At 49.4% G+C, this 21,674-nt stretch overlaps 4 protein-coding genes across 10 annotated transcripts in view; 2 read left to right on the plus strand and 2 right to left on the minus strand.

Annotated features, from left to right (window-relative positions):
- Window positions 1-102: 102 nt before the first annotated feature.
- On the minus strand, window positions 103-5,626 carry majin (membrane anchored junction protein). Of its 5 annotated transcripts, none has more exons than XM_029839722.1 (10): window positions 5,545-5,626; window positions 5,114-5,216; window positions 4,661-4,685; window positions 4,458-4,533; window positions 4,239-4,340; window positions 4,091-4,140; window positions 3,865-3,986; window positions 2,453-2,516; window positions 1,488-1,627; window positions 103-1,347 (listed from the first exon to the last, which is right to left on the minus strand). In XM_029839722.1, exons 1-10 carry the CDS (start codon window positions 5,585-5,587, stop codon window positions 1,308-1,310), a joined length of 765 nt encoding a protein of 254 aa, XP_029695582.1. In that variant the 5' UTR covers window positions 5,588-5,626; the 3' UTR covers window positions 103-1,307. The 5 variants fall into 5 exon arrangements, with proteins under 5 accessions (XP_029695582.1, XP_029695581.1, XP_029695580.1 ...); XM_029839721.1 differs by having other exon boundaries at window positions 1,488-1,624; window positions 4,661-4,688; XM_029839720.1 differs by having other exon boundaries at window positions 4,661-4,688.
- Window positions 5,627-6,844: 1,218 nt separating this feature from the next.
- On the plus strand, window positions 6,845-9,051 carry LOC115250643 (glyoxal reductase). The gene is made up of 6 exons (XM_029839914.1): window positions 6,845-6,967; window positions 7,461-7,710; window positions 7,780-7,925; window positions 8,035-8,174; window positions 8,250-8,408; window positions 8,500-9,051. The coding sequence occupies exons 2-6, from the start codon at window positions 7,466-7,468 to the stop codon at window positions 8,677-8,679; spliced, it is 870 nt and encodes a 289-aa protein (XP_029695774.1). The 5' UTR covers window positions 6,845-6,967; window positions 7,461-7,465; the 3' UTR covers window positions 8,680-9,051.
- Window positions 8,761-12,107, minus strand: badb (BCL2 associated agonist of cell death b). Its single transcript, XM_011619176.2, has 4 exons — window positions 11,945-12,107; window positions 11,283-11,438; window positions 10,859-11,079; window positions 8,761-10,782 (listed from the first exon to the last, which is right to left on the minus strand). The coding sequence occupies exons 2-4, from the start codon at window positions 11,428-11,430 to the stop codon at window positions 10,645-10,647; spliced, it is 507 nt and encodes a 168-aa protein (XP_011617478.2). The 5' UTR covers window positions 11,431-11,438; window positions 11,945-12,107; the 3' UTR covers window positions 8,761-10,644.
- Window positions 12,108-12,637: 530 nt separating this feature from the next.
- LOC115250642 (sodium/calcium exchanger 1-like) overlaps window positions 12,638-21,674 on the plus strand; it is a 45,070-nt gene continuing 36,033 nt past the window's right edge. For 2 of the 3 annotated variants that reach the window (XM_029839910.1, XM_029839913.1), the window contains exon 1: window positions 19,543-19,654. The gene's annotated coding sequence lies outside the window, so the exon portion shown is untranslated. Of the gene's footprint in view, window positions 12,748-19,542; window positions 19,655-21,674 lie in introns of those variants that run through there. The other variant, XM_029839912.1, reaches the window with a different exon arrangement.

The following is a 21,674-nucleotide window of genomic DNA, read 5'->3' on the forward strand; positions in this document are numbered from 1 at the left end:
AAGTCGGCCGGTTTCCAAACGCGCTGGACGTCGCGGCGGGAGCGAGACGGGACGTTTCAGCCAACGTTGGCACCGGCGCGCCGCGACCTTTGACCCCTTACGCCCAGCAGAAAGTCTTTATTCAGAACTCATGAGAGCAGCAGCAGATGTACAGGAGGAAACAGTCGGGAGCAACACGGAAAACACACGGGAACGGAGAACAGTGGGCTCGCTAACGCCCGAACTCCTGCGCGTGCCCCCGCTAAGCAAAACACACTCGTCAACTTACGGCCCCTCCGTGCCAAAACGTTCCCAATCTGGTTATGTCAACGGAAAACAGAATGTGTGACATCACCCCCCCATTCCATCCTCGTTACGCGCGAAGATACAACACAATTAGCGTGTCGGCGGTGTGTGTGTGTGTGTTTCTCGGGATTCCATGCCAACTGGTGCTGGTGTGTGTGTGTGTGTGTGTGTGGGGGGGGGGGGGGCATCTTAGTGAACGGCTGCTCTTCACTCCATGGACGCGCGTGGCGACGTGTTTGTGTTGCTGGCCGGCCCCGGCTGCCGCGGCGACGGTGCCATCTTGAATTACTATAATGTCATTAATGCGTCCGCTTCCGCTCTGTTATTTTACTCTCGTGCGCGCCCGTTTCTCACTGCGATGGTGACGCGTGTGTGCATCACCGCGTCTGACAGGATACTCCAACATAAGTGGAGGGTTACACAAGGTTTTCCTGTTTCTATGGCGACGGCTGACCCAGTTAGCCTGACGTAGCGACACACGGGTACCAAACGCACCTCGGTCCCGTCCCATCACCTGTCTGGAGCCGTCCCCCCCCCCCCCTTGAAACGGGTTTTCGAGCGGACGCGGCTTCACAGCAGCCTGTGGTGGCTCAACTGTGTCTGAACTTCCTGGATATGCGACCGTACTATGATGGGAAAAAGACTCGGCCGCCGGCTCCTTTTAGTCAGATGTCTCATAAAACACCATATGGACATAAACCCCAAAACCGCGACGCTCGTCCCGACATCCTAAACTGGGCTTGGTCCTCACAAGGACAGTAAAGTCTGACAACCTGGACACACACGCACGTGACTGGTTTAAACTGATGGGAAGGGGGGGGGGGTCGGGGGGGTTAAGGTTAACACACAGCCGTTTAAAACAGTGACGGTCTGGAGTGGAATGAATGAATAAATGAAGATAGCTGAGGGAACTGCAGCTAGCTGAAGGAACAGAACTCGTGCTCATGAACTGGGGGGGCCGCCCCAGAACAAAACCAGCGGGGGGGGGGGGGGGGGGGGGGGGGGGGGAGTCCTCGGGCGCCTCAGGGCTCTTTGACGAACAGCGAGAACGGGAAGATGTAGCTGCGGGAGGAGAAACGGGCTTTAGAGAGGAGCGCGATGTTGTTAGCAACGTTAGCATGACGGTTGTGTGGAGTCGGCGCCTCCCGAACTGACCGTAGAGGAGTGACCTCATGTTTGTGGGCGGGGCCAACCCAACTAACCTGGCCAGGCGGGTCAGGAGTCCCGGCCTGGCGGGTGCGTCTGGCCCTGGCCGAGCGTCTTCTCCGTCCTCGTCAGACTCGTCTTCGCTGCGGCTGCTGTGTTCGGTCTCGGGCCGGACCTCTGAGCTTCCCGAGTTCTGCTAATTGTTAAGGAATGAAGGAAAAAGTCAATGACTGGAACTGGATAAGAAGCCTTTGCTAAAAACGGAATCAAAGAGATCAAAAGCAAACGTGAATTCAGAAGATCGCGGATGAAGTTTAGCTAAATGTGCTAAAGTCCACATGCTTAGCTATCGATGAGGAGATGCTCGCCGGCTAAAAAGCACTTTTAACCGAAACTACTGTATATAAACCAAAGTTGTTCTCGGTCTTTGGGGTTTAAGACTTTTAAACTCGCTTGTGCGAGCTGAACGCTCACCTAATGATCCCCTTCTTTGTTGGAGCGTAAGCTGTTTGAAGGCCTGACGTTGTCAGTTTAAATCATTTTTTCCACTTCAGAAGGGAAGAGAAAGGAGTCGGGAATGTGTGTAGAGATCAGATGAGATGAATAACCAGGGAAGGGGGGGAAAAAAAAATAGTAACGGGGTAAACGGGGTAATTTTCAGGCTTTGTTGCTAACCAAACTGATGCGTATCAGCAGAAACACAAGCGCCCTCGCTTAGAAACGTGGACACGCTTTGTCTGATGTCATGCTATTATTAACCTTAATAATACTCGTTATCCTACCTGTCTGCGCTAATGTTAGCCCCGGGGCTACATCGGAGGCAGAGCGGCAGGAAGAGCGCGTGTTTATATACGCGGTAGAGAAGAAACAAAAGAGTGTTATGAGTCTTAAATTGAAAGACGAATTGTTTTCGGGGCAGAAGTGACGCCTTTATTTGACATTTAAGAGGGTGGCGAGTCATGGCGGCAGTAAAATGTGATGAGTAACAGGCTGAGCCACACAGAGTCATGAAAGCACTCGCCTCGGCAACGTCCCCGCCGCTTTGCTGGACCTCTTCCCCCGCAGGCGCGCTCCGGTGCTGCTCACTGGAAGCCCGGAAAAGTGTGGAATTTAGACAAAAGCTTCAGAAATGTTGCGATTCTCTGATAAGTGGGAGGCTGCTGTGCTGGGAGCGAAGCTAAATATTGTCTCTGGAAGTCTTTGGTCAAACGTTTGGGTCTTGAAAACGTCCTTCTCTCATTTGGAGCTTCACGCTAAAGTCACATTGCCCAGAAAATCCCCCCAAAATGCCGGTTAAACGATCCCAAACCTCACCATCTGTTTCTCAACACTCAGTATTCACCCATATGTGCTCGGTGAAATGCATTGTGGGATACCTCGCTGTCTTAAGCTAGGTCTGCTTGCAGCGAGGACCCTTTGACGGGTGCACCCCAGCACCCTTCAGCTTCAAGACGCCACCCGTGTGGGTTCGGGACGGCTCGGTATCCCACAATGCATTTCACCTCGGTTGAGACCTCGCCACGGGCGCGCCGCGACTCCCGTCGAGCGTGTGGCCGGGCGAACGGCGAGCTGGCTCGGTCACGCGCTCCAACCACGGAAGCTGTCGTTCTGCGGTACGTCCCCCCCCCCTCCCCCCCGGGCGGCGTGCGGGAACCGACCCCACGCGCGAACACGCCCGCGCCGTGTGCCGACATGTGCGCGGCGGTCAAGGCGCTGAACGCGCTCCCGCCCGATGGAAGCCCATTTCCTGCCGAGCGCTGACGGCTTGACACTCTCGTGTCCGCAGGATATTTTCCCGCTTTGTGCATCTGAGTGTGTGTTCCTCACGCTCGGCCGAGCTGGTTTATATAAATTCATTACCTGGAGCAGGTGGGGGGGGGGGGGGGCATGACTCAGCTGCCGCCATCGGCCTTTTCTATAGAACATTAACAATGAGGCGAGCGTGTGCGTGTGTGTGTGTGTGTGTGATGTTATGAGCCACTTTTACCTGTTTTGCTGCTCATCCCACACAGGAATAATGACATCATATCCACTGGAGCTCAGCCTAACCCCCCCTTTAGCAAATTAAATGTTATCTGTACATTATTTACATATAATCTACGTGATATGACCTCTGACCTTGGACCCGTAAGAGACAATGAGTTTGCAGAAGCCACGAATGAGCAAACGGACAGTTTGAGGGTGAGTTTAGCACCTTCACCTTCACGACCCGGTCCCACCGGGCCCACGGCTCAGCCGGGTTTTCTTTCCTACCAGGTGGACACCTGCTTTGACCCGAGGGTCCAGTTTCTTTTGTAAAAAACTGGGTGGGACAGAAAACCCGGCTGGCTTTATGGCCTTGGATTCAAACTATTTGTAACAAAAACGTGCCATTTAATGACCAGATTCCTCAAAGGGAAGAGCCCTAAATGCACGGAAGGGGTTTGGACTCACCTGATCACGCACACCTTGCTCTCATACTCCAGCTCCTTCTCTAACTCCTGTAGCACAGCGTCCTCTAGTGGTGACCCTCTCCTACAGCGCTTTGGGGGGCTCTGTTCCGGCTCCTCTCCCCCCTGCAACACACATCACTGCCCGTCTATGATCTGTCAATATGGCGGCTAATAACAAATCACAGTGGAATAGCAAAAACAATCCAGTGGAATCAAACAAAACAGACCTTAATGGAGCAGGAAGTGTCGCAGTCTTCTGTTGAACTGAACGAGGCCTCTGAAATAATAATAATAATAATAATAATAATAATAATAATGGGGACTTGAATAAAGCACAGTGGCGTGGCGGCGACAGCCCAGAGAGTCAAATCTCACTCTTCTCCTCCAGGCAGACGATAAGAACAAAGGGGAAGACTTTTAAATCGCTCTCATGCTGGCTGCACATCACCTTCGCCGCCCCCCTCCAGCGCCTCTTATCTGAGGACGGCAGTTAAGAGAACGTAGAACAGGGAACGGATGCTAAACAGGAGCGCGTTTGTGCACAGCGATTATAATGCTGATGGAATGAACCCCTTTAAAATGACTAAAGGATACAAGGGAAGACGTTAAAGTGGATGCTGGAGAAAGGCTGGAGGCTGTTGAGGTTCCCAAGGACCGTTCTGACGATCCTCTGTGGGGGTAAAATAAAGAGATGGGGTTGCACAACAAGTACGACGTCATTCGGTCAGAGAAGAAGCAGACGTTTCTGGAGAATGAGGAAGAATGTTGGTGAATCAAGAAAACAAAGGTAGAAATACCCTCAGCTCCTGTCTGAAGCATTTTCTTCTAACAAAAAAAGCACAAAGTTAGCACAAATATTCACTTATAGAATTAAAGGCAGCATTGAGGATTGCAGGGAACTTATGAGAGCTAGAAAACGGGGCTGATGCAAAATGTTCAGCTTAACTAACACATAACAGAGAAAAGTGCTCTAAAAGGGCCTTAAAATGGAGGAAAACTCCGTTTCTCCTCTTGCCTGAAGCACAACTGTCTTTGCAGCAGCATTTTGGACTGATAAACAGTTTGTTAAAGCTTTGAGGAGCTGAAACCTGGGAAGAAAGAGGGAGGAATGGCAGGGAATCATGCAAGGATGCTGGAGGCTTCCTTCATTTCTCTGCTTTGGCTTTGCTGTCTGCACATTTGTCCCCATGGCTCCTGTTGTCTGTCATCAATGGACAAGCAGAAATGAGAGAGCGAGGAAGGGATCTTGCCTGATCTTGCCGCTGTTGCGCCTGATCTCGAACTTGTAGATCACGTTTCCACCCCTGAAAAAGCGAGTTTCTGACGGCGCTGGAGGGGCCTGAGACTGCATGGCTGCGATGATTAATTACGAATTTATTACAAAAACGGTCTCGCCATCGCTTTATTGAGTACACATAACGACACAGTTAAATTATTTACTTATTAATCCTGGGGGGGGGGGGCACTTGTGGAATTAAATGTTCCAAATTACACTGCGCACGTAACCGAGCGAAAATGCTAGTTAGCTAGTGAAGAAATAAAGTTTGCGTGTCGCTCATACACACTCTCTCTCTCTCTCTCTGTCACACATACACACACACACACACACACACACACACACACACACACACAGAGAGAGAGAGAGAGAGAGAGAGAGAGAGAGAGAGAGAGTTATAATTACCGTAATCTCTATAAAGCAGGCGACCAGGACGTGTCGACGCCATCGCTCCGTTATTATTCCGCCCCGCCCACTACCAATTTACCGCTTGTTCCGGTTTTTATCGTTCGACTTCCGCTGAAGGACAAAGTATTTTCCGGTAGCTTAATTTCTGTTCGTAGCTGCGTTTTTTTGTCTATAAAACTGACATGACAAACAACTGTGCTGCTGAAGTTTAAAAATGGAAACACGAACACTGCGATGATCAGACGACATGACAGCATTTATATTGGTAAAAGTATCAAGTTAGCTGTCTAAACATAAGTATATTAAAATGGTTGCACACATACACGCAGATCTTAGGGGCAGAACTGCCTTTATCCTCTCCACATGCTGTCTATGATGGCACATTTACAAAAGTGTGTGTTGTTGACACAATTGTTGCCATTAAGCTCAACGGGGCTTTGTAAGTGCAGACTGTTCCAGGCTGCACTGGTCTTCCACACAGCGAGCCTGTTAAAAAGTTAAAATATAGTTCCTAGTAAGGTCAAAGTTCGTTATGATCATATTTTTTCTTGACCTTTGGGGGTCATGAGGTGGATCCCAGATGCATGTGGGCATTTTTGTATCTGACTTGAGGGTACCCCAGAGCCCTACTACCAGAACACCTCCGAGACCAGGACTTCCACTTCTCAGTCCAGTCCCCTACAGACTGAGCCCACCCTGCCCCGAGTTTATGTTGATTCTACACTACTGATGAAATTAGCTCCTACACAAATAAAACAGACATTGTTTTTAAATATTCATTTGTATTTTTTGCTTAATGAATAGGACAACACAAAAAGTATGTTATTTATTTCAATTTTACAGCCATTAAGTTAAAAATTATTAATGATATTATAGACTTATGCATGATTGCTAATTTTTCACTTTTCAAAAAAATGTACATAATTTGCAAGCAAGTGTAAGTGTGATCACTTTAGAATACAATTTACATTTTAAAAATGAAAGCAATCATGAAATCCTTGAAAATGTTTTTCATCCTTCACACTTTGAAAGGCCAGTGTTATTTTTATTAAAAGATCATACAGACAACCCTTCCCCACAAAAATTATTACGTTTGGTACTCATAAAATATATAAAAATGTGCAACACACCTCACAAGTGCAGACTCTGCAGATCAGAAATAAGATAGTTCCAAAAGTTACAACGGGCTGCACAAATCCTACAAATGTCAATTTTGGCTGATTTTGCGACAATTTCCTCAATTGGCGGCATGAGAACGATCTGTGTCCTTACGGCGTCACTATGGTGACCCTAGCTCCCGCCCTCATCGTGTCACGTGATCGGCAGTTGACTTCGTATTGCGGAACCGAAGGTATTTAAAAGTCATGTGCGCTAAACGCCATTATTCTACGCCACTAACAAAATTGAACGGGCTAAAAAGGTGAGAATCCACAACTTTGATTTACAGCTTCTGAAAGTAACTTTTGGTACGCTAAAATTCTTTAATCAGCGTCGCTGCATTTTCATACCAATGAAACAATAATTTTCCCAGCGTCTAATGTGCAACTTTCTAGCTTTATGATACCGTTATTTGCAGGGTTTGTGGGACGTTCAGACATTTTACTGCTGCGACATTTGAGGGTTTTTGAATATCACATCACAACTGCATTAACACGACTCTCAATTTAAAGGATTCATGCCGAACATTCCACCATTTGTTGCTCATTTTATTGCACAGTAACTGCATGAAGGACATTTTAATTGCACCATAGAATTTCTTTGCTCAGTCTGACCTTTGCCATGCACTAAACCTTCTTGTTGTTGAATCCTAATATCTGCAGGGTGAGAAAGTCGGTTTTATTTTTGAGCGTTTTTTTCCCCCATATGACATTTCAAGCAAGATTATATGAACAAAATCACATTTTCCTCTGCAGATAAGATGTCCTCCTCCACCTGTCACACTGTCCTCCTCAACACGGGGGTCCACATGCCCCTCTTGGGGTTGGGGACCGACAAATTGGTGTCTCCAGACATTGTGCACCAGGCAGTGGACGCCGCGCTGGCTGCTGGCTACCGGGCCTTTGACAGCGCCACAGTCTACCAGAATGAATCAGCTTTAGGACAAGCCCTGAAGAAGCTCCTGCCTAAATACGGTTTGACTCGAGAGGATGTTTTCATAACCAGGTAGCACGAACACTGTGAGCAGCACGTGTCTCCTGAAACCATTTCATAAAGTGAATTATCTCTCTGCAGTAAACTGGGTCCAAAGGACCAGGGCGAGAGAGCAAAGGAAGCAGCCCTCCGCAGCCTGGCCCAGCTGGATTTGAGCTACATTGACCTCTACCTGATTCACTGGCCTGGCACGCAAAATCGGTCCGTTTCTGACCAACGCAACTCTGGTAAAGACCTTAATGCTGAACCTCTATATCAGCGGCTGTATTCATTATTTGCGAAATATCAACTTTAAGATTGTAACCTCGCTTTCCTGAATCGCTGACTTTAACTCAGGCAACCGAGCTCAGAGTTGGGCCGTGCTGGAGGAGCTGCACGCTCAGGGGACGCTGAAGGCCATCGGAGTCTCCAACTACACGCCAGCACACATGAGGGAGCTGATGCAGAGCTGCAAAGTCCCGCCTGCTTTGCTGCAGGTATCACGCATGAGTTAATGAGGATTTGTGCCACTCACAGGGGGGAAAAAACACCATTTTCTTCCTTTATGGTAGGTGGAGTTTCACCCCCAGCTGTGCCAGGATGAGCTGAGGAGTGTGTGTAAGGAGTATGGTGTGTGTTTTCAAGCCTATTCCTCTTTAGGGCGAGGAGACCTGCTCCATGGGCCCGTGGTCCTGGAGGTGGCGAAGAATTGTGGGCGCTCACCTGCACAGGTAAATGTTCTCCCACCCCCACGATCAGCTGCTCGTGGGCTGTTTTAAAACGTTTCTCTGGCATTATTCTTTGCCCATCTCTTCCTTTCAGGTGCTGCTGCGCTGGGCCGTGCAGCAAGGCGTCCCTGTGCTGCCCAAGTCGTCGAATCCAGACAGAATAAGAGAAAACGCCGAGATCTTTGACTTCTCCATCAGTGATTCCGACATGGACAGACTGTCAGCTCTGGAATGCAGCCACAGGTACTGCTGGGATCCCTCACAGGTGGTCTGACGCGCCAAAAGTGCCACTTTTTTATTCAAGACCTTAATTTGCAAGGTTCATCTCGACCGTGGATTGAAACGCTCGCTTTAAAACCACTCTTAAGTTCTTTTTTATTCAGGACAGCATATACCAGAAGTTTCACAGCTGTAGAGAAAATACATTTACAAAAGTTGATTTGGGAAAAGAAATAAAACAGAATAAAATTTCCACCATACACGTCTTCTCTGGATTCAAGTAATATCAAGGATGGTTGCAAGAATGTGCCCAGGCGGGTGAGGCCTCTGGCGTGTACACTGCCGCTAATGTGCAGCGAAAAAAAAAAGATGCTAAGAATGAACTTTTCTGACAATTTTGCTGAAAATAAACCTCATTAACCATGTTTCCCATCAGCGTCATTGGTTCTCGGCAATAAGTGAAAGCAAGCGGTGAAGTTTTAAGGCGCTATCTGGCTAAACGGGCAGAGTTATGGCCACCCCCACAGGTGACAGCATGTTCAGGGCACTTCACGACAGCGTGGACGTCCTTCCGCCAGGTCACGGGAGGTGGAAGCGTCTAACCTAACTGTAACACGGCTTCATGGAAGGGACGCTAAATGTTTGTCAGTTCAGATTACCAGCTTATCCAACGGGAATGAGTCAAAACAACATTGCCCTCGATTGTCTTGAGTTCCGGTTCAACGAAATGCCCTTAACGTTTGGAGAAAAGACAAAGATAACGGAGAAGCAACCCTTTAACCGACACACCAGACCACTTAACCACTCGAGGCTCCTTGCGGAGAATAAGACAGGATCACGAACCCATTACCATTAGTCACATATCAATCAACGATTCACAGACGAGTCCCAATCAGATTAACCCAGCGACGCGGGGCGCGCCAACCCGGACTAGTAGCGTCAAATCGGCGCAGCCGCACATCAGATCTTGCAGATTAGGACCTTATTTTTAACATTCCAGTGCAGATATAAAGATTTACCAGGCCAACAAGACAAAACTCTGATAAAAACCTCTGTATAAAGGTGAGCTAATTGCCGTCACCTCGACGCACTGGTGCAAACAAAGACAACCAAATGTTAGTGTCGGCTCCACGTACAGCAGTTAATTTACCCCCCCCTCTTTAAATATGCACAAATCACTTACCACAACAGCCATAGATTGTACACTGCCTATTGCTAGGTTAGCCTGGGCGCTAACGCCGGTAAAATAGAAACCACTTAGCTCTACGCCCTGCCATATGCTAGAATGTCCAGAAAATATTTACACTTTAAAATTTCCACAGTTTTCTTTTTCCTCTTTCCTCGCCCGAGTTTTCTGTTTAAAAAGATAGATCTGCTATCGATTTGTGCTTGTAATGTCATCTCTCTGCGGCTAAAATCTAACCCTGAAGTTTTACAAAAGATAGAGAGATTGTCCTCGTACAAGATTGTTCCTCTTTTACGCAGTTTATGATCGTCCAGTTAAAGCACCAGAACAGGAAGCTGGATGAAGGCTTGGGTCGAACACTCGGAAAACCCAACTTTTTCTCACGCGCCCGCCCTGATTTGATTTGGCACAAAACTACAGAGATTTCCAAACACTCCTGTTTGTCGCGAACGCCACGATTTGCAGCGGACATCGGCGACTCGCCGCTGGAGGAAGCCACGCAGGGTGGAAGGGAAATCGGGAAGATGGACAGCTTAGTCTGACTTTGTGTACTGGAACCTGTCTCTTTTTTTTTTTAGTTTTAAACCTGTTTCCTGTGCTTCTGATACCACACCTGCCCGTCTTGTATCGTTTCACAGTATGTTGCCCACCCACACGTTTCACATCACAACCGACACAAATACGGAAAAAAAAAAAAAAATCTTACAAGTAGTAACCAATTGTGTTTAAAATTGATCTTTTTGGAAATCGATCCTCTTTTAGAGGTTCGGTTGTTCCGAATGGCTTCCTGCCCCCAGCGAACCTTCATATCCCTAACTCACGGCGCCCCCCCCCCTACTCAGTGCGGTGCGTGTGGCCGTCGTGGTGGCCGTTCTCGCCCTCCGTCTCCTGGTGGCTGAACAGGTAGCTCCACCAGCTCCGGGAGTGGTGCATCGGTTTGGTCGATCCGGTGCTGTTGGTCTTCCTCATCCCCTGCAGGGCAGAGCAAACACATTTAAAGGCAACGCCCTTGAATCGGGGCCGCTGCTTCCGTTTTTGCCGCGCTCACCCCTTTATCCAGCAAGCTGTCGAACTCGTCGCTCATTCTCCGGAGCTGCCGGCCGTATCTCTGCGCGGCCCACAAGGCGGGAGGCGCTGACCTGGACCTTCCTCTGAACGGGGCTCCTTCCGTGGGCGTCCCGGCCTCATCCTCCCCGTTCCCCTGAAGCTCTTCCTCTCTGGAGAAGGTGGACGCCTGGGACTCCGAGCTGACCCTGGTCCGACTGGTACCTACGGAAAGGAAAGGGGTCTGTGTCAGCTGTTCCGGATCGTGAAGCGGCATAGTGGATGTCTTTATCCCGATTAGATGTCCCCACAGATGTCCTCGGGAGTCACATGAGGCTGGTGCTTCTGGACATTCAGTTTAGTGGGTGGCAATTAAAAGCGACCGAGCATTTTCCTTCATTGTTATTGGCTTTAAAAGGGTTTCCCACCTGTCAGTCTGAGTTCAGGTAGAGTCAGGGTGTGCCGCTGAAGAACCTGCCTCTCCTGCTCACTTAGAGAACTATTCCTCTCTCCTTCGTCCACCTCCTCCGAGGGATCCGAGTCGCTGTCGCTGGAAATGCTGAACCTTGTCGCCATCGTAACATCTGGAGAGATAAAGTTCAGGGACAAAATGAAAACGGAGAACCCATAGGAATGATTATAGGGCCACTTCCTGCTATTATGGAGGGGGCAGAAGTCCGGGTCGCCATACAAATGTCAGCAGAGGAGTCCAATGAGGAGGACAAGCGTCCAACAATCTCAATATTTTCCTAGCAAACATGTTGACTCCTATTCTACACACCCTAAAACGGCCAGGGCTGCCCCAAACACACCCATATCTATCCCTCCAAAGGTATTTACAGGACAACAACCCCGATGTGTTCACGGACCACCGCACCAGCGACGCTTAATTGAAGACTTTCCCCCGTGGTGGACATTCCTGCCGTCCACAAACGCCCGTGGGTCAACCCGGCGACTCGGAGGTTTTGTTGTTGATTGAGGAGGACAAAAGAAAGTTCGGCGGAGGGCGGAAGCCGCCGAGCGGCTCCACCGACCGCCGTGTTGTGTCAAAGGGGGGGTGGAAATAGGACCGCCTGACGGAATTTCCTACCCGAAGTTTTCTTTACTGCGTCAGCCGGGAAACTACCGGTGGCTGTTCGGCTCGGTGCATGCGGCCTCGGTGGTTGTTTTTGTAATCGGTGTCCTGTCTTTCTCGCCGTCCACTCCGCTTCCCAGTTTGCCCAATCGCCGCGCCGCCGCTGCGCGCTGACGTCACTGTTGCGGGCCAGGACCGGGCGCGAGCTTTGTTTGTCTCATCCGGCCTCCCGTAGTGCTGCGAGCAGAGGCGCAGCGGAAACCGAGGCGCACAGTTTTTTTCCCCTTTCCCTCAACGGGCGTTTAAAATAATTTAGAACATAAATGTGCACTTAAGAGCTTTTGTAAGACATTTCTCTATTTCTTTATTTTTATTTTTTTGCTGGGGACTTCCTAGTACCTCGGACACCCTTCTTGGCGAGAATAATAATAATGCGCACCCTAATATTGGCATGTAGCAAGTGACAATGGCTGCATTTTATTTTGAAGGTCTTCGTAATAATATTTCATAAATGCTTGGTCTGAGGAGCTACATGCATGCGCAACCACGCACGGGCTAACCTGTTTGAGCTCGAGTGCGTCTATTTACTTTTTCTTAACATCGTCATGTTGACGTGTTTGTTGTTGTTCCGACCCTCATCGGTAGGTGGCGGTAGAACGATGCACGTGGACGGTTCGGGGAAGCCTATTTCCTTAATAGGGAAATAGAAAAATTAGCTGCAGATTACATGCAAAAAGACCGATTGCCAGAGTTTTTTAACTGATACATATGTGTGTACGTTTTGTTAAAGACTGAGACTCAAATCTAAGTGAAAACACGTAAGTTTTTACCTTTAATATCATCTAAAATATTACATTTTCTTAAGTACTACATTGCAGGAAGGGTTTGTGTTTTCCTGATTATTATTGGTAAAGTATTTTTCAGTATTCATTTTAAAAAATGCTGTGGTTTTGGGGTTTTGTCCCCGAATTTTGGCATCATAAATCCAAGTATGCTGCTGTTTCCTCAATTGATTTAGTGCTTTTGTGCATTAGCTGAGCTCAGCTCTTCAGAACTCTTGTGCGCAAGAAGCCGCTGGTGAGATCGGGAACAAAACGAGTCAGTTCTGTGAAGTTGGTGAGAGTCACTCGAACCGGATAATCACATTTTGTCCCGTCTTAAAAAAAAAAAAAAATCCCTAAAACAATCGACAATATGACGCGGATTCTTCTGATTCGGCTCAGGCAAACGTGCAAAAACCCGCGCGCTGGCGCGAGGATGGAGCGGCTCCAGATAAAGGCTGCAGAGACTGGCCTCTTTTCAATTCTATTTTGGGGAGGGATTATAGAAATAATACATGGGAGTTGTCTCTCTGTTTTTTTGTGTGCCTTGATTCGTCCGTATGTGAGCCCGAGCAAAGCCCCGCGTGCGTCAACTTTGCAGCATATGAGCCAGAGCAGGATCCGTTTCAAACACGCGCGCACGGTGGCACGCAAGCAGAAATGAGGTTTTGTGCACAGAACTGCTGGATTTAAGTGTAATCTGAAGGAGCCGTGCAATTAGCATCCATTTATATCTCCCTGTGCAAACCTCGCCCTGCCTCCCTGCCCCTCATCTGGAGGTTATTTTGGGAAGCGGAGGCGTGCGCGCTCCCACACAGTCTCTAAGCCGCCACACGAGTGTGTGTGTGCGTGTCTGTGTGTGTTCGAGAGCAGCCTTTTCCCAGTCTTGCTCACAAATATTCCTTCCAGTTTGATGCCACCATTTCTCTCCGTTCCGCTCTCTGAACGGGGGGGAGCCGAGAGAGGCGCTGGGAGTTGAATCCTCCGAGACAAGACGGCAAAAAACAAGTGAAAGGTCGGGGATGGAGGTGAGTGGACACGGGAGGGCAGACAGAACTCTGGAGCAGGGAGGTTGGAACATTAAAATCCACCCACATCAGAGTGGAAACACCCCCGATGGCTGGCTGAACATGTCTTTGGTCATCGCTAGGTGCTCATTATGTGGACCGCTCCCTGGGTGATCACAGGGCGCGCATATGGCAGCTTTCTCATCCCATCCACTCCACCCTTGTGCAGCTGGCTGGAATCTTTGGGAGCTCCGAGAGTCGCTACATGCGCCTTTTTATGTTTTACAGAGGTCAAAGCCTCCACACGCCCCCTGGTGGCAGCCAATTTCCCGACAAAAACTCGCCGTTGCCCAACCAAAACCGGCCCGTCGAGCGTGACGCGCGGCTTCCGACTCCTCACCTTCCGCTTATTTATTTTAGCCACCGCCGCCATCACATTTCCATCCCGCCGCTGAGCTAATCACTTAAGCCAAATTATGATGAATTAGCCGAGAAGCTCGGAAACGACCTCGGCGCGCCGCACTTTAATATACGGCGGTGCCGCTGCACTAAGCGAGACATTAAATTGCATTTGCTGCAGGCAGGGTTTGGCAGCCCTAAAACGTATTATCCAACAAAAGCTGAATGTACTCAAGGCAATTAAACACAACTGTAGCTAATGTTTGCACGGGTTACGCATATTCACAGTAGGAAACCCTGCAGCTGTGATTGTTTTACCTCTAATCCCAAATAGAACTGTCAACGTGTTGGAGCTAGCTATACCGCCTCTGATCGGCTAACGGAGGATCATCAGTCCCACGCCACGGCGTCAAGCTAATTTTCACAACCGAGGTGCCTAACGAACCGCCGGTATCTACGCCCGCCTCGCTTTCTATGCAACAAGTCTGCGCCGTTTCACGGCTCCGGATGTGGCATCGCACGCGCGGCAGTTAGCCTAAAGGTCAGGTGACGGGGGCCATCTGTGGACCGCGAGCCACTCGTCCTCGTTAGAGGGTTCAGCGCTACGCTCAGATGTCGATGTGAGGGAGGCGCAGTGGAGGTACTTAGCATCCACATAAGTGCAAATGTTGTCTTTGTTGTCCTCAGCTTCTCCGTGCCCCCCCCCCCCCCGCGCTGCGAGCGCCATGGCGTTACATATTTTTTGCGTATTCAGTCCCCCCGTCTATCTGGGTTGACAACTGAACTAGTTCACGCGGCGCTTGCTGGCGGATGTCGTTACTTCTCCTGTTTAATTGATGCCGTTTGACAGGAACAAGCTGCCTTTTTGGACTCCGCAGGACAGTTAGCGCCAAAGCTCGAGCACGCCGCAGCAAGAAAACATGCAAAGTCGGCTCTTTCCCGAGGCTGGAATTTCAGCCCTTTTTCCACTACAGTGGAACGGTTTTGATTTTCTAATGCGGTCTTTTACTCCAAATGATGAAAAAGTGCTGTTGAAACAGTTTAGTTGGGGGGGGAAGAGCAGCTGAATGATAACATTAGCAAACTCCTGAATGCTAATAAGAATTCCCGGCTGTGAGATTTCCCTGTCAGCATTTCGGAAATGGGGCAAAATAACAGTAGCATTAGCATAACAATAAAAACATCTACATAAAACAATAAAACAGGGCCGAGATAGATGGGCGTCATTACCAGGGAAGGGAAGATACGCATTCCCCAATAAGCTAATGTGTTTCTCAAAGGCTTCTGGACGTCTCCATCGATTCCGATTCCCGGGGAACAGCTCGCGGTTTTCAGAGACTTCAAACAAACAGACGCTGGTTGCGTACTGTTGTGCTTTCACTGTGACTCAGAGCGAACGGTCAGGAGCGCTTAAGGGAAGAAGAAACACCCGAGACAGAAGTGATGAATTTCACTTTCAGGGCCTTTTCCTCCTCCCCTCCCCCGCGACGCCACCGCTCGTATCGAACGCCGCGTGGCCCCTAGAGCGGCGGCACAGGTGCACCGTTGAGTGTTTTGCCACTTTAATGTGTGTTGAAGTGGAAGTAAGTGGGCATCTTCTCTAGCATCCCTCCTTCTACTGATGTGTCGCCGTTGCCTTTTGGTGCTCGTGGATCCACTGACTGATTTAACCTGAATAATCAGCAGCTAAACCGGTCTGGCGCTCCCCCCGTCCCCTCTTTGCCTCTGTCCCGACTCCAAAACCGAATGTTTAGGGACACATTTCAGCCGATTACGCTTCTTCATCCTGGTCATTAGCGGCGTAATACCCAAAAGAAGACAGAAACGTTGACAGCAGGCGCCTCTCCGCCGCCCGGCTCTCTCAATCCACCCTCGCTGGGGCCGAGGGTGCAGCAGAACCTTTTATTACCCTGGAGGCATTTTCATGTCTGCTGTGGTAATTCCCCCATCCACCTTCAGATTTTCCTGCCTTACTTCAGTTCTCCTCCGCCTCTTCTTCCTCATTTAGTTGGGTTTCACAGCTCCCCTATGGACCCTTCTCAGCGTGACTGTGGCGGCCCAGCGCATAATTAGCAGCCAACGCCGTCTTATTTGACGGTAGATGTGGCGGGATTACCCGTCGTCATCAACGCCACCTCTACCAGCCTCTAACTAGCAGGGCTAGGTTTCTTTATTGGTGCTTCTGCTTAGTAACGGGAGCCAAATGTTGGGAATTTGGAATCATCGCTGACTTCCTGTTACCTTAGACATCACCCGACACTCGCCCCAGACGATACCTAGCGTGCCTCATGGCCTCGTTAGCAGATGCCATTAGCCACTGTCTGCGATTGCATCACTAAATTACTTGCGCAAAAGTAATTTACGTGTTTGTGCAAGGTCTCTCGGGGCAGCTGTGTGGTGAAGCCACAGATGACCAATCAAATCCGCACAACCAATTGCACAATGGAAAGCGCGCACAGGCCGCGTGATTCAGCACAACACAAGGGCGAGCATGCTGCATGGGCGATTACTCAGGCTGCAGCTACAAGGAGACAAATTAGTGTGGAGAAGAGCTAAAACTGCTTTTGATCGGTGCCAACTCTTTGTGTGCAAACACGGCGGAACGCACGAGGAACAGGAGGGCGCGCGTTTCATCCTAGAAATTGGTTTGAAAGCACTTTGTTCAAGTCCCTGAAGAAAGATGGAAAACAGGTGCTTTAGCTGCTTGGAAGCTCTCGGCTTGGCACTAGCTTCTAGGCAGCCAATTAGCTTAAGCTAGCCGGCATGTCTGAAGTAATATCCACGGTAAACGCGTCCTAGCTCCCTTTTATCCTGGAGAATGGATCAGATTAAAAAAGGGGCGCCCAATGTCATAGTTTACAGAAATAACATAAATAATTGTTAGCATTAGCAATTGTTTACATCGGACACAACTCTGAACAACAAAACACGCTTTTGATGTCATGAATAAGTGCGTTAAAGTGAGTTAAACTATGTTTTTCCTTAAGCTTTAACATGAGAGGCTGAAGCGAGTCGCAACCCAAGTCCCTAGCTAAAGAAATTAATATTTCATGGGGATCAGCAATTACCCTCCAGGCGGCAACAGCTTGCACATGCTACGTTCAAAGGCGCCTTTAAGCTCGTCGTTGTATCGAACTAAATTACAGTAGTGAGAAAGTGCGCTCTGTGTCATCGCCATAGAAACCAGGCATTAACGTAGTTTCTTTTCCCCTTCCTGAAGATTTCATTCTGGTTTGTTTGGCAATGCAGCGGTGAGGCGGGCAGGATGCGGCTATGGGGGAGGGTTAGCGTGACGATGGTTGTGTTCTGCTCCTCCAAACAGATGTTTCACTTGTTCGCTGAAAATTAAATACATCAGAAATAATGATAAAAAGAATATGAAGCCTGTTACGCTGTGAGTCGAAACTCAGGAAATAAACAGATCGTTTAGCAGCTTTCACAACCAGCGGAACAATTTTTTTTCTTGTTTTTGATGTTTTTTTGCTTGTTGTTCTCTCATGGTCCGGTCTCTCTGCTAAGCTAAGTAGATTAGCATCTGACTGTGATTGTTAGTCGACCCTTTGCGTCATTTGGTATGCGTTAATCTCATTTCGAGGCCTTTGTGTGTCAGTAGGGGCCGCTAATACCAGAACAGTTGCTTCTGGTCCGGTTGGTCCGGTCTGCTCCGTGACTGTGTTGCTTCTTTGTTAGAGAATTCGTTTTAAAAACCCCTCAAAAAAACGCGAGGCTGAAAGTGGATCTCGACCGTTATGCCTGGGAAATATTCCGAACAATCACAACCTCCACGCTAGGTCCCCCGATATCTGTCCGTGTCCTTGGCCTTTTCCTCCCCGTGCAGCATCTGATGGGATCCCACATTAGCATCTGCACAAGTGCTCGCTCGTGCTGGCCTGTCAGGCCGATTTGCACCGTCGTTAGCGTGTGTGCAACGATGAATCATCTCGCGTTAGGCCTCCCCGAGTGCGATTCGGGCACGGTTGGATGTGTGTTCTGCAAACCTAAGCGTTGGGCTCGCCTGGTGATGGCGTCCCCGCGGGGAGGGTGAATTAGCTCGCGGTCGCGGTTCTGTCTCATGCTTCACCATGAGACAGAACTCTGATCAACTGTGTCCAAAAGACCGATGGGGTAAAAGCACCCCCTTCCGCTCATTATTTACACCGACTCTGCCGCTTCTCCTCCTCCTGCACTGTTAGCCTCCATCCCCAGTGGCTCGCTCACCCTCATACATCTCCTGTCTCGCTTGATAACGTCCTCCTCCGTCTTCTACCCGCAAAAAATCGAGGGGGAAGGGGCGACCGCTTAGCTAATCGGAAAATCGCCTTCATAGCTGCATCTGTGCTCGTCTTTAGCGGGATTGTTGTGTGAGTGGTGCTGGTTTGAATATGAAAACAGAAAAATGTAAATTTAATTGTGTCTTGTCTCAGCGGGATTGTTTGTTTTTAACTCAAAATGATCATTTTAAAAGTGGAGAGCAGATTTTTGCAGCTGCTTGCTAAAAAAAATAGAGTATATGAATAAAACTAAACCCAAAAAAGTCTAAAACCTTTGTCGGTCTTTATTGGAGAAGACTTCAATTCTGTCCTACTCCATTTTAAACTACTTTATTACAACCACTCACAGCTTAACGAATACCTTACCTTGGTTATTCCTCTAAAGTTCTGAAATACTTCACAATTTCAGTGCAATTGTATAACGCATCAATTGTTTCCATGTAGCGATGCTATTATTGTTGGGTTCTGGAGCACCCCGTTGTTAAATGGTGACATATCGTTGGTGAAACTCGCAGCGTCCCCAGTTTGGTCCGCGCCGAGCCACATGTGGGCCGCGAGCCCCGAGTTTCACCACGACGGTTACTTTCCCCCAACTTTGTTAGTCAAATGTTAACAGCAATGGTGTTAAGATAAAGTCCCTTTCTCTCAGTGACAGTAATAAATTACCAGTGTAATAGATTACTGAGAAGTTGCTAGTTTAGCTTCGTGTCTTCAGTGATGTGATTGGGTTTAGGGTTAACTCCACCCCTCCCCTCCAGGTCACTTTCTTTACACACACACACACACGCACACACACACACACACACACACTTGTAATTATGCATTTATGAGGACTTTCTCGGACATGAAGCATTCTGGTCCCCTAACCCTCCCATCCAAACCCTAAAACCTGAACCTAAACATTCAAACCCAGTCCGAACCTCAAACAATCCTTTGAAGTGATGAGGACCCATAAGAATTCCCCCACTTCCCAAACCTGTCCTCAATTTGCCAGCATAACGCGTATTTTGGTCCTCAATATGTAACGAGTACAAGAAACACACACACGCACAGAGAGCGCACACACTCGTCACCCCCCCCCCCCCCCCCGTGTCTCTCTCTCCGCGCGTCAGAGGAGAAGATCCCTTTATTTCGCTGCTGAATGAGCGACCGACCGGAGGAGGAGGATGAGCAGACAGGCAGAAAAGGATGAGTGAATGAGCGGATCCTGACCTGGGAACCGAACCGGTGAGCTGGCTCAGACGGCGTGCGCATCTGAATGTTCCGCTTATTTCCCCCCCTCCGCGCGTGCGTCCATTTAAACAGTTTGGTCGCGTCCTAATGCCGTGTTATATGCGTTGGATATTTGGAAAGGCAGACGTGGGGTTTGGGGAGGGAATGTGCCAGGCTGGCGGCGGCGCAGTCACCGGCACCGTGCGGGTCTCGCAATTCGGCGCTTGCGTGCGTAAATCCTCCGGATGAGGCGGCAGTGGGGGAGAGAGTGGGCAGCTGGTGGCAGGAGGCAGATCAGGCTGCAGATCTGGGAGAGACGGCGGTGGAATCTGCCCGGACAGGCCGGGTCCACCTGGCGCGTAGTGGCCAGGAGATGCCTTCGACGAGGCGGCGACGTAGCGCAGGCAGAGACGCGGGTCTGGAGCGTGCCCCGGTCAGGGGGCTGGACGGAATCGGGGGGGGGGGGTGTGAAAGAAAATGACGACGCATTTGTCCAATCTTTTTAAATTGAGTTGATGCGCGATGAAGCCACGCGCGTTTATTTAAAACGATCCATAATTCATCGGGGAACATGTTCCAACAGCTTGGATGTTTGAATTATTAAGGGATGGAAGAATGTCGGAGGCTCATTAATTTGAATACATATTGGGGGAAAACCCCGCTGCATCGCTGATGTCGTAGACTTCTGTCTTTTCTTTATTACTGTTACTTTATTGCCGACGTTCGGCTGTGATTCCGAAACGCGTCTGCGCGTTTGGAGCCTAAAATACCCAGACTTACTCTCCCTCTAATCCATTAATGACTTAATCAAACTCTTCCCTGCCATGAAAGGTGGTAACCTACATCTTGGCCTCTATTCCTGTCTGCTGTAATCTGGTTATGTTTGTTGTTGGCGCTGCACGTCGGGTTTTTCATGCGGCCCCGACTTATCGCTGCCCCCCCCCGGTCCCGGTGCTGTCGGTTGTAGCGTGCCTACAGGGGCAGGAAAGTCCCCTTGGTCATAAGCTGCTAGTGTGTGTGTGTGTGTGTGTGTCATCATAGCAGCGCTGTGAATGTAAACATTGTCGCATTTAAACAGTCCTGTTGGTGCCGTCGTGGAGGTCAGACTTGGTTCTTTATGGCCCACGTCCAGGCCTCCTGCCAGGACCGGAACTGCTTATATGCCCTGACTGAATCCCAAAGGCCCCAGTTTACAGTGGCAGATATTAGCCCCTGTTATTGGGTAACAATGGCCTGCTGGGGGAATTGATGTTATGTAATGCAGCAGCCGGGCCTGGGTTAGAGTTCTGGTGTTTGGGAGCCCATTCTGGAGCTTCTCCGGTGCTGACTGTTGATCTGAGCCCACCTTTTTTTGGGAGGGGGGGGGGGGGGGGTGATCATGGTTACACTTTCCTTCCAGTAACCGTCCAAACTGCTCCTTGGTTGGTCCAGCTGTCATCGGGTTTTAGTGGTAGAACAGCAAATCTGGATCTGGCCTGTTGTAGAAATACATAATTCAACATTTGGTGGCTCATATCTCTGATATTTGCAGGTTTTAATGTCTTCGCCACTGTTGTGCATAATTGGAAGTCCATACTTTGAAGCACGCACTTCCCCCACTCAAGTCAAGGCTGATGCTGGACCGAGCAAGTCCACGTCCGCGTACTTGGCAGTACTCACATACTGGAACAGGACTCTTGTTGGAGGACGTTTCACACTTACTCGGCACGTCCTCAGGTCACATGACCACATTTTTTTGAACCTCCATCCAATGATGTGACCAGAACTTTATCAGTCAGCTTCTCGCTAGGGGTCACCAGGAGCCGGCATGCGTTGGCTATTGGCTTTGGCTCTAAAGGAGGGCCCCCTGCTCCGTCGACCCAGTAAAGGCTAACGCTGACCTAATCCCTCCCTCATCTCTCTCCTGGGGGCCACAGAGGCCCATAATATCGCTCATTTCGCTCGATCACCGATCGCTCCCGGGGAGATTCATGTGACACCTTTACTGCCAGACGGTTTCCCCAGCCAGGCAACAGCCCCTGTCGCGCCGCCGCCA

Source organism: Takifugu rubripes, chromosome 8 (genome assembly GCF_901000725.2).
Source record: "Takifugu rubripes chromosome 8, fTakRub1.2, whole genome shotgun sequence".
Classification (NCBI taxonomy): domain Eukaryota; kingdom Metazoa; phylum Chordata; class Actinopteri; order Tetraodontiformes; family Tetraodontidae; genus Takifugu; species Takifugu rubripes.

Coding starts and splice junctions, on each gene's coding strand:
- LOC115250643 (XM_029839914.1), top strand. CDS start 7,466: ATGTCCTCCTCCACCTGTCACACTGTCCTCCTCAACACGGGGGTCCAC. Junction 7,926..8,034: donor TTCTGACCAACGCAACTCTG/GTAAAGACCTTA, acceptor ACTTTAACTCAG/GCAACCGAGCTCAGAGTTGG. Junction 8,175..8,249: donor TCCCGCCTGCTTTGCTGCAG/GTATCACGCATG, acceptor CCTTTATGGTAG/GTGGAGTTTCACCCCCAGCT.
- majin (XM_029839720.1), bottom strand. CDS start 5,587: ATGGCGTCGACACGTCCTGGTCGCCTGCTTTATAGAGATTACG. Junction 4,534..4,660: donor GCTTCAGACAGGAGCTGAGG/GTATTTCTACCT, acceptor TTACCCCCACAG/AGGATCGTCAGAACGGTCCT. Junction 4,341..4,457: donor CCACTTTAACGTCTTCCCTT/GTATCCTTTAGT, acceptor TGCCGTCCTCAG/ATAAGAGGCGCTGGAGGGGG.
- badb (XM_011619176.2), bottom strand. CDS start 11,430: ATGGCGACAAGGTTCAGCATTTCCAGCGACAGCGACTCGGATCCCTCG. Junction 11,080..11,282: donor ACCTGAACTCAGACTGACAG/GTGGGAAACCCT, acceptor TCCTTTCCGTAG/GTACCAGTCGGACCAGGGTC. Junction 10,783..10,858: donor ACAGCTTGCTGGATAAAGGG/GTGAGCGCGGCA, acceptor TCTGCCCTGCAG/GGGATGAGGAAGACCAACAG.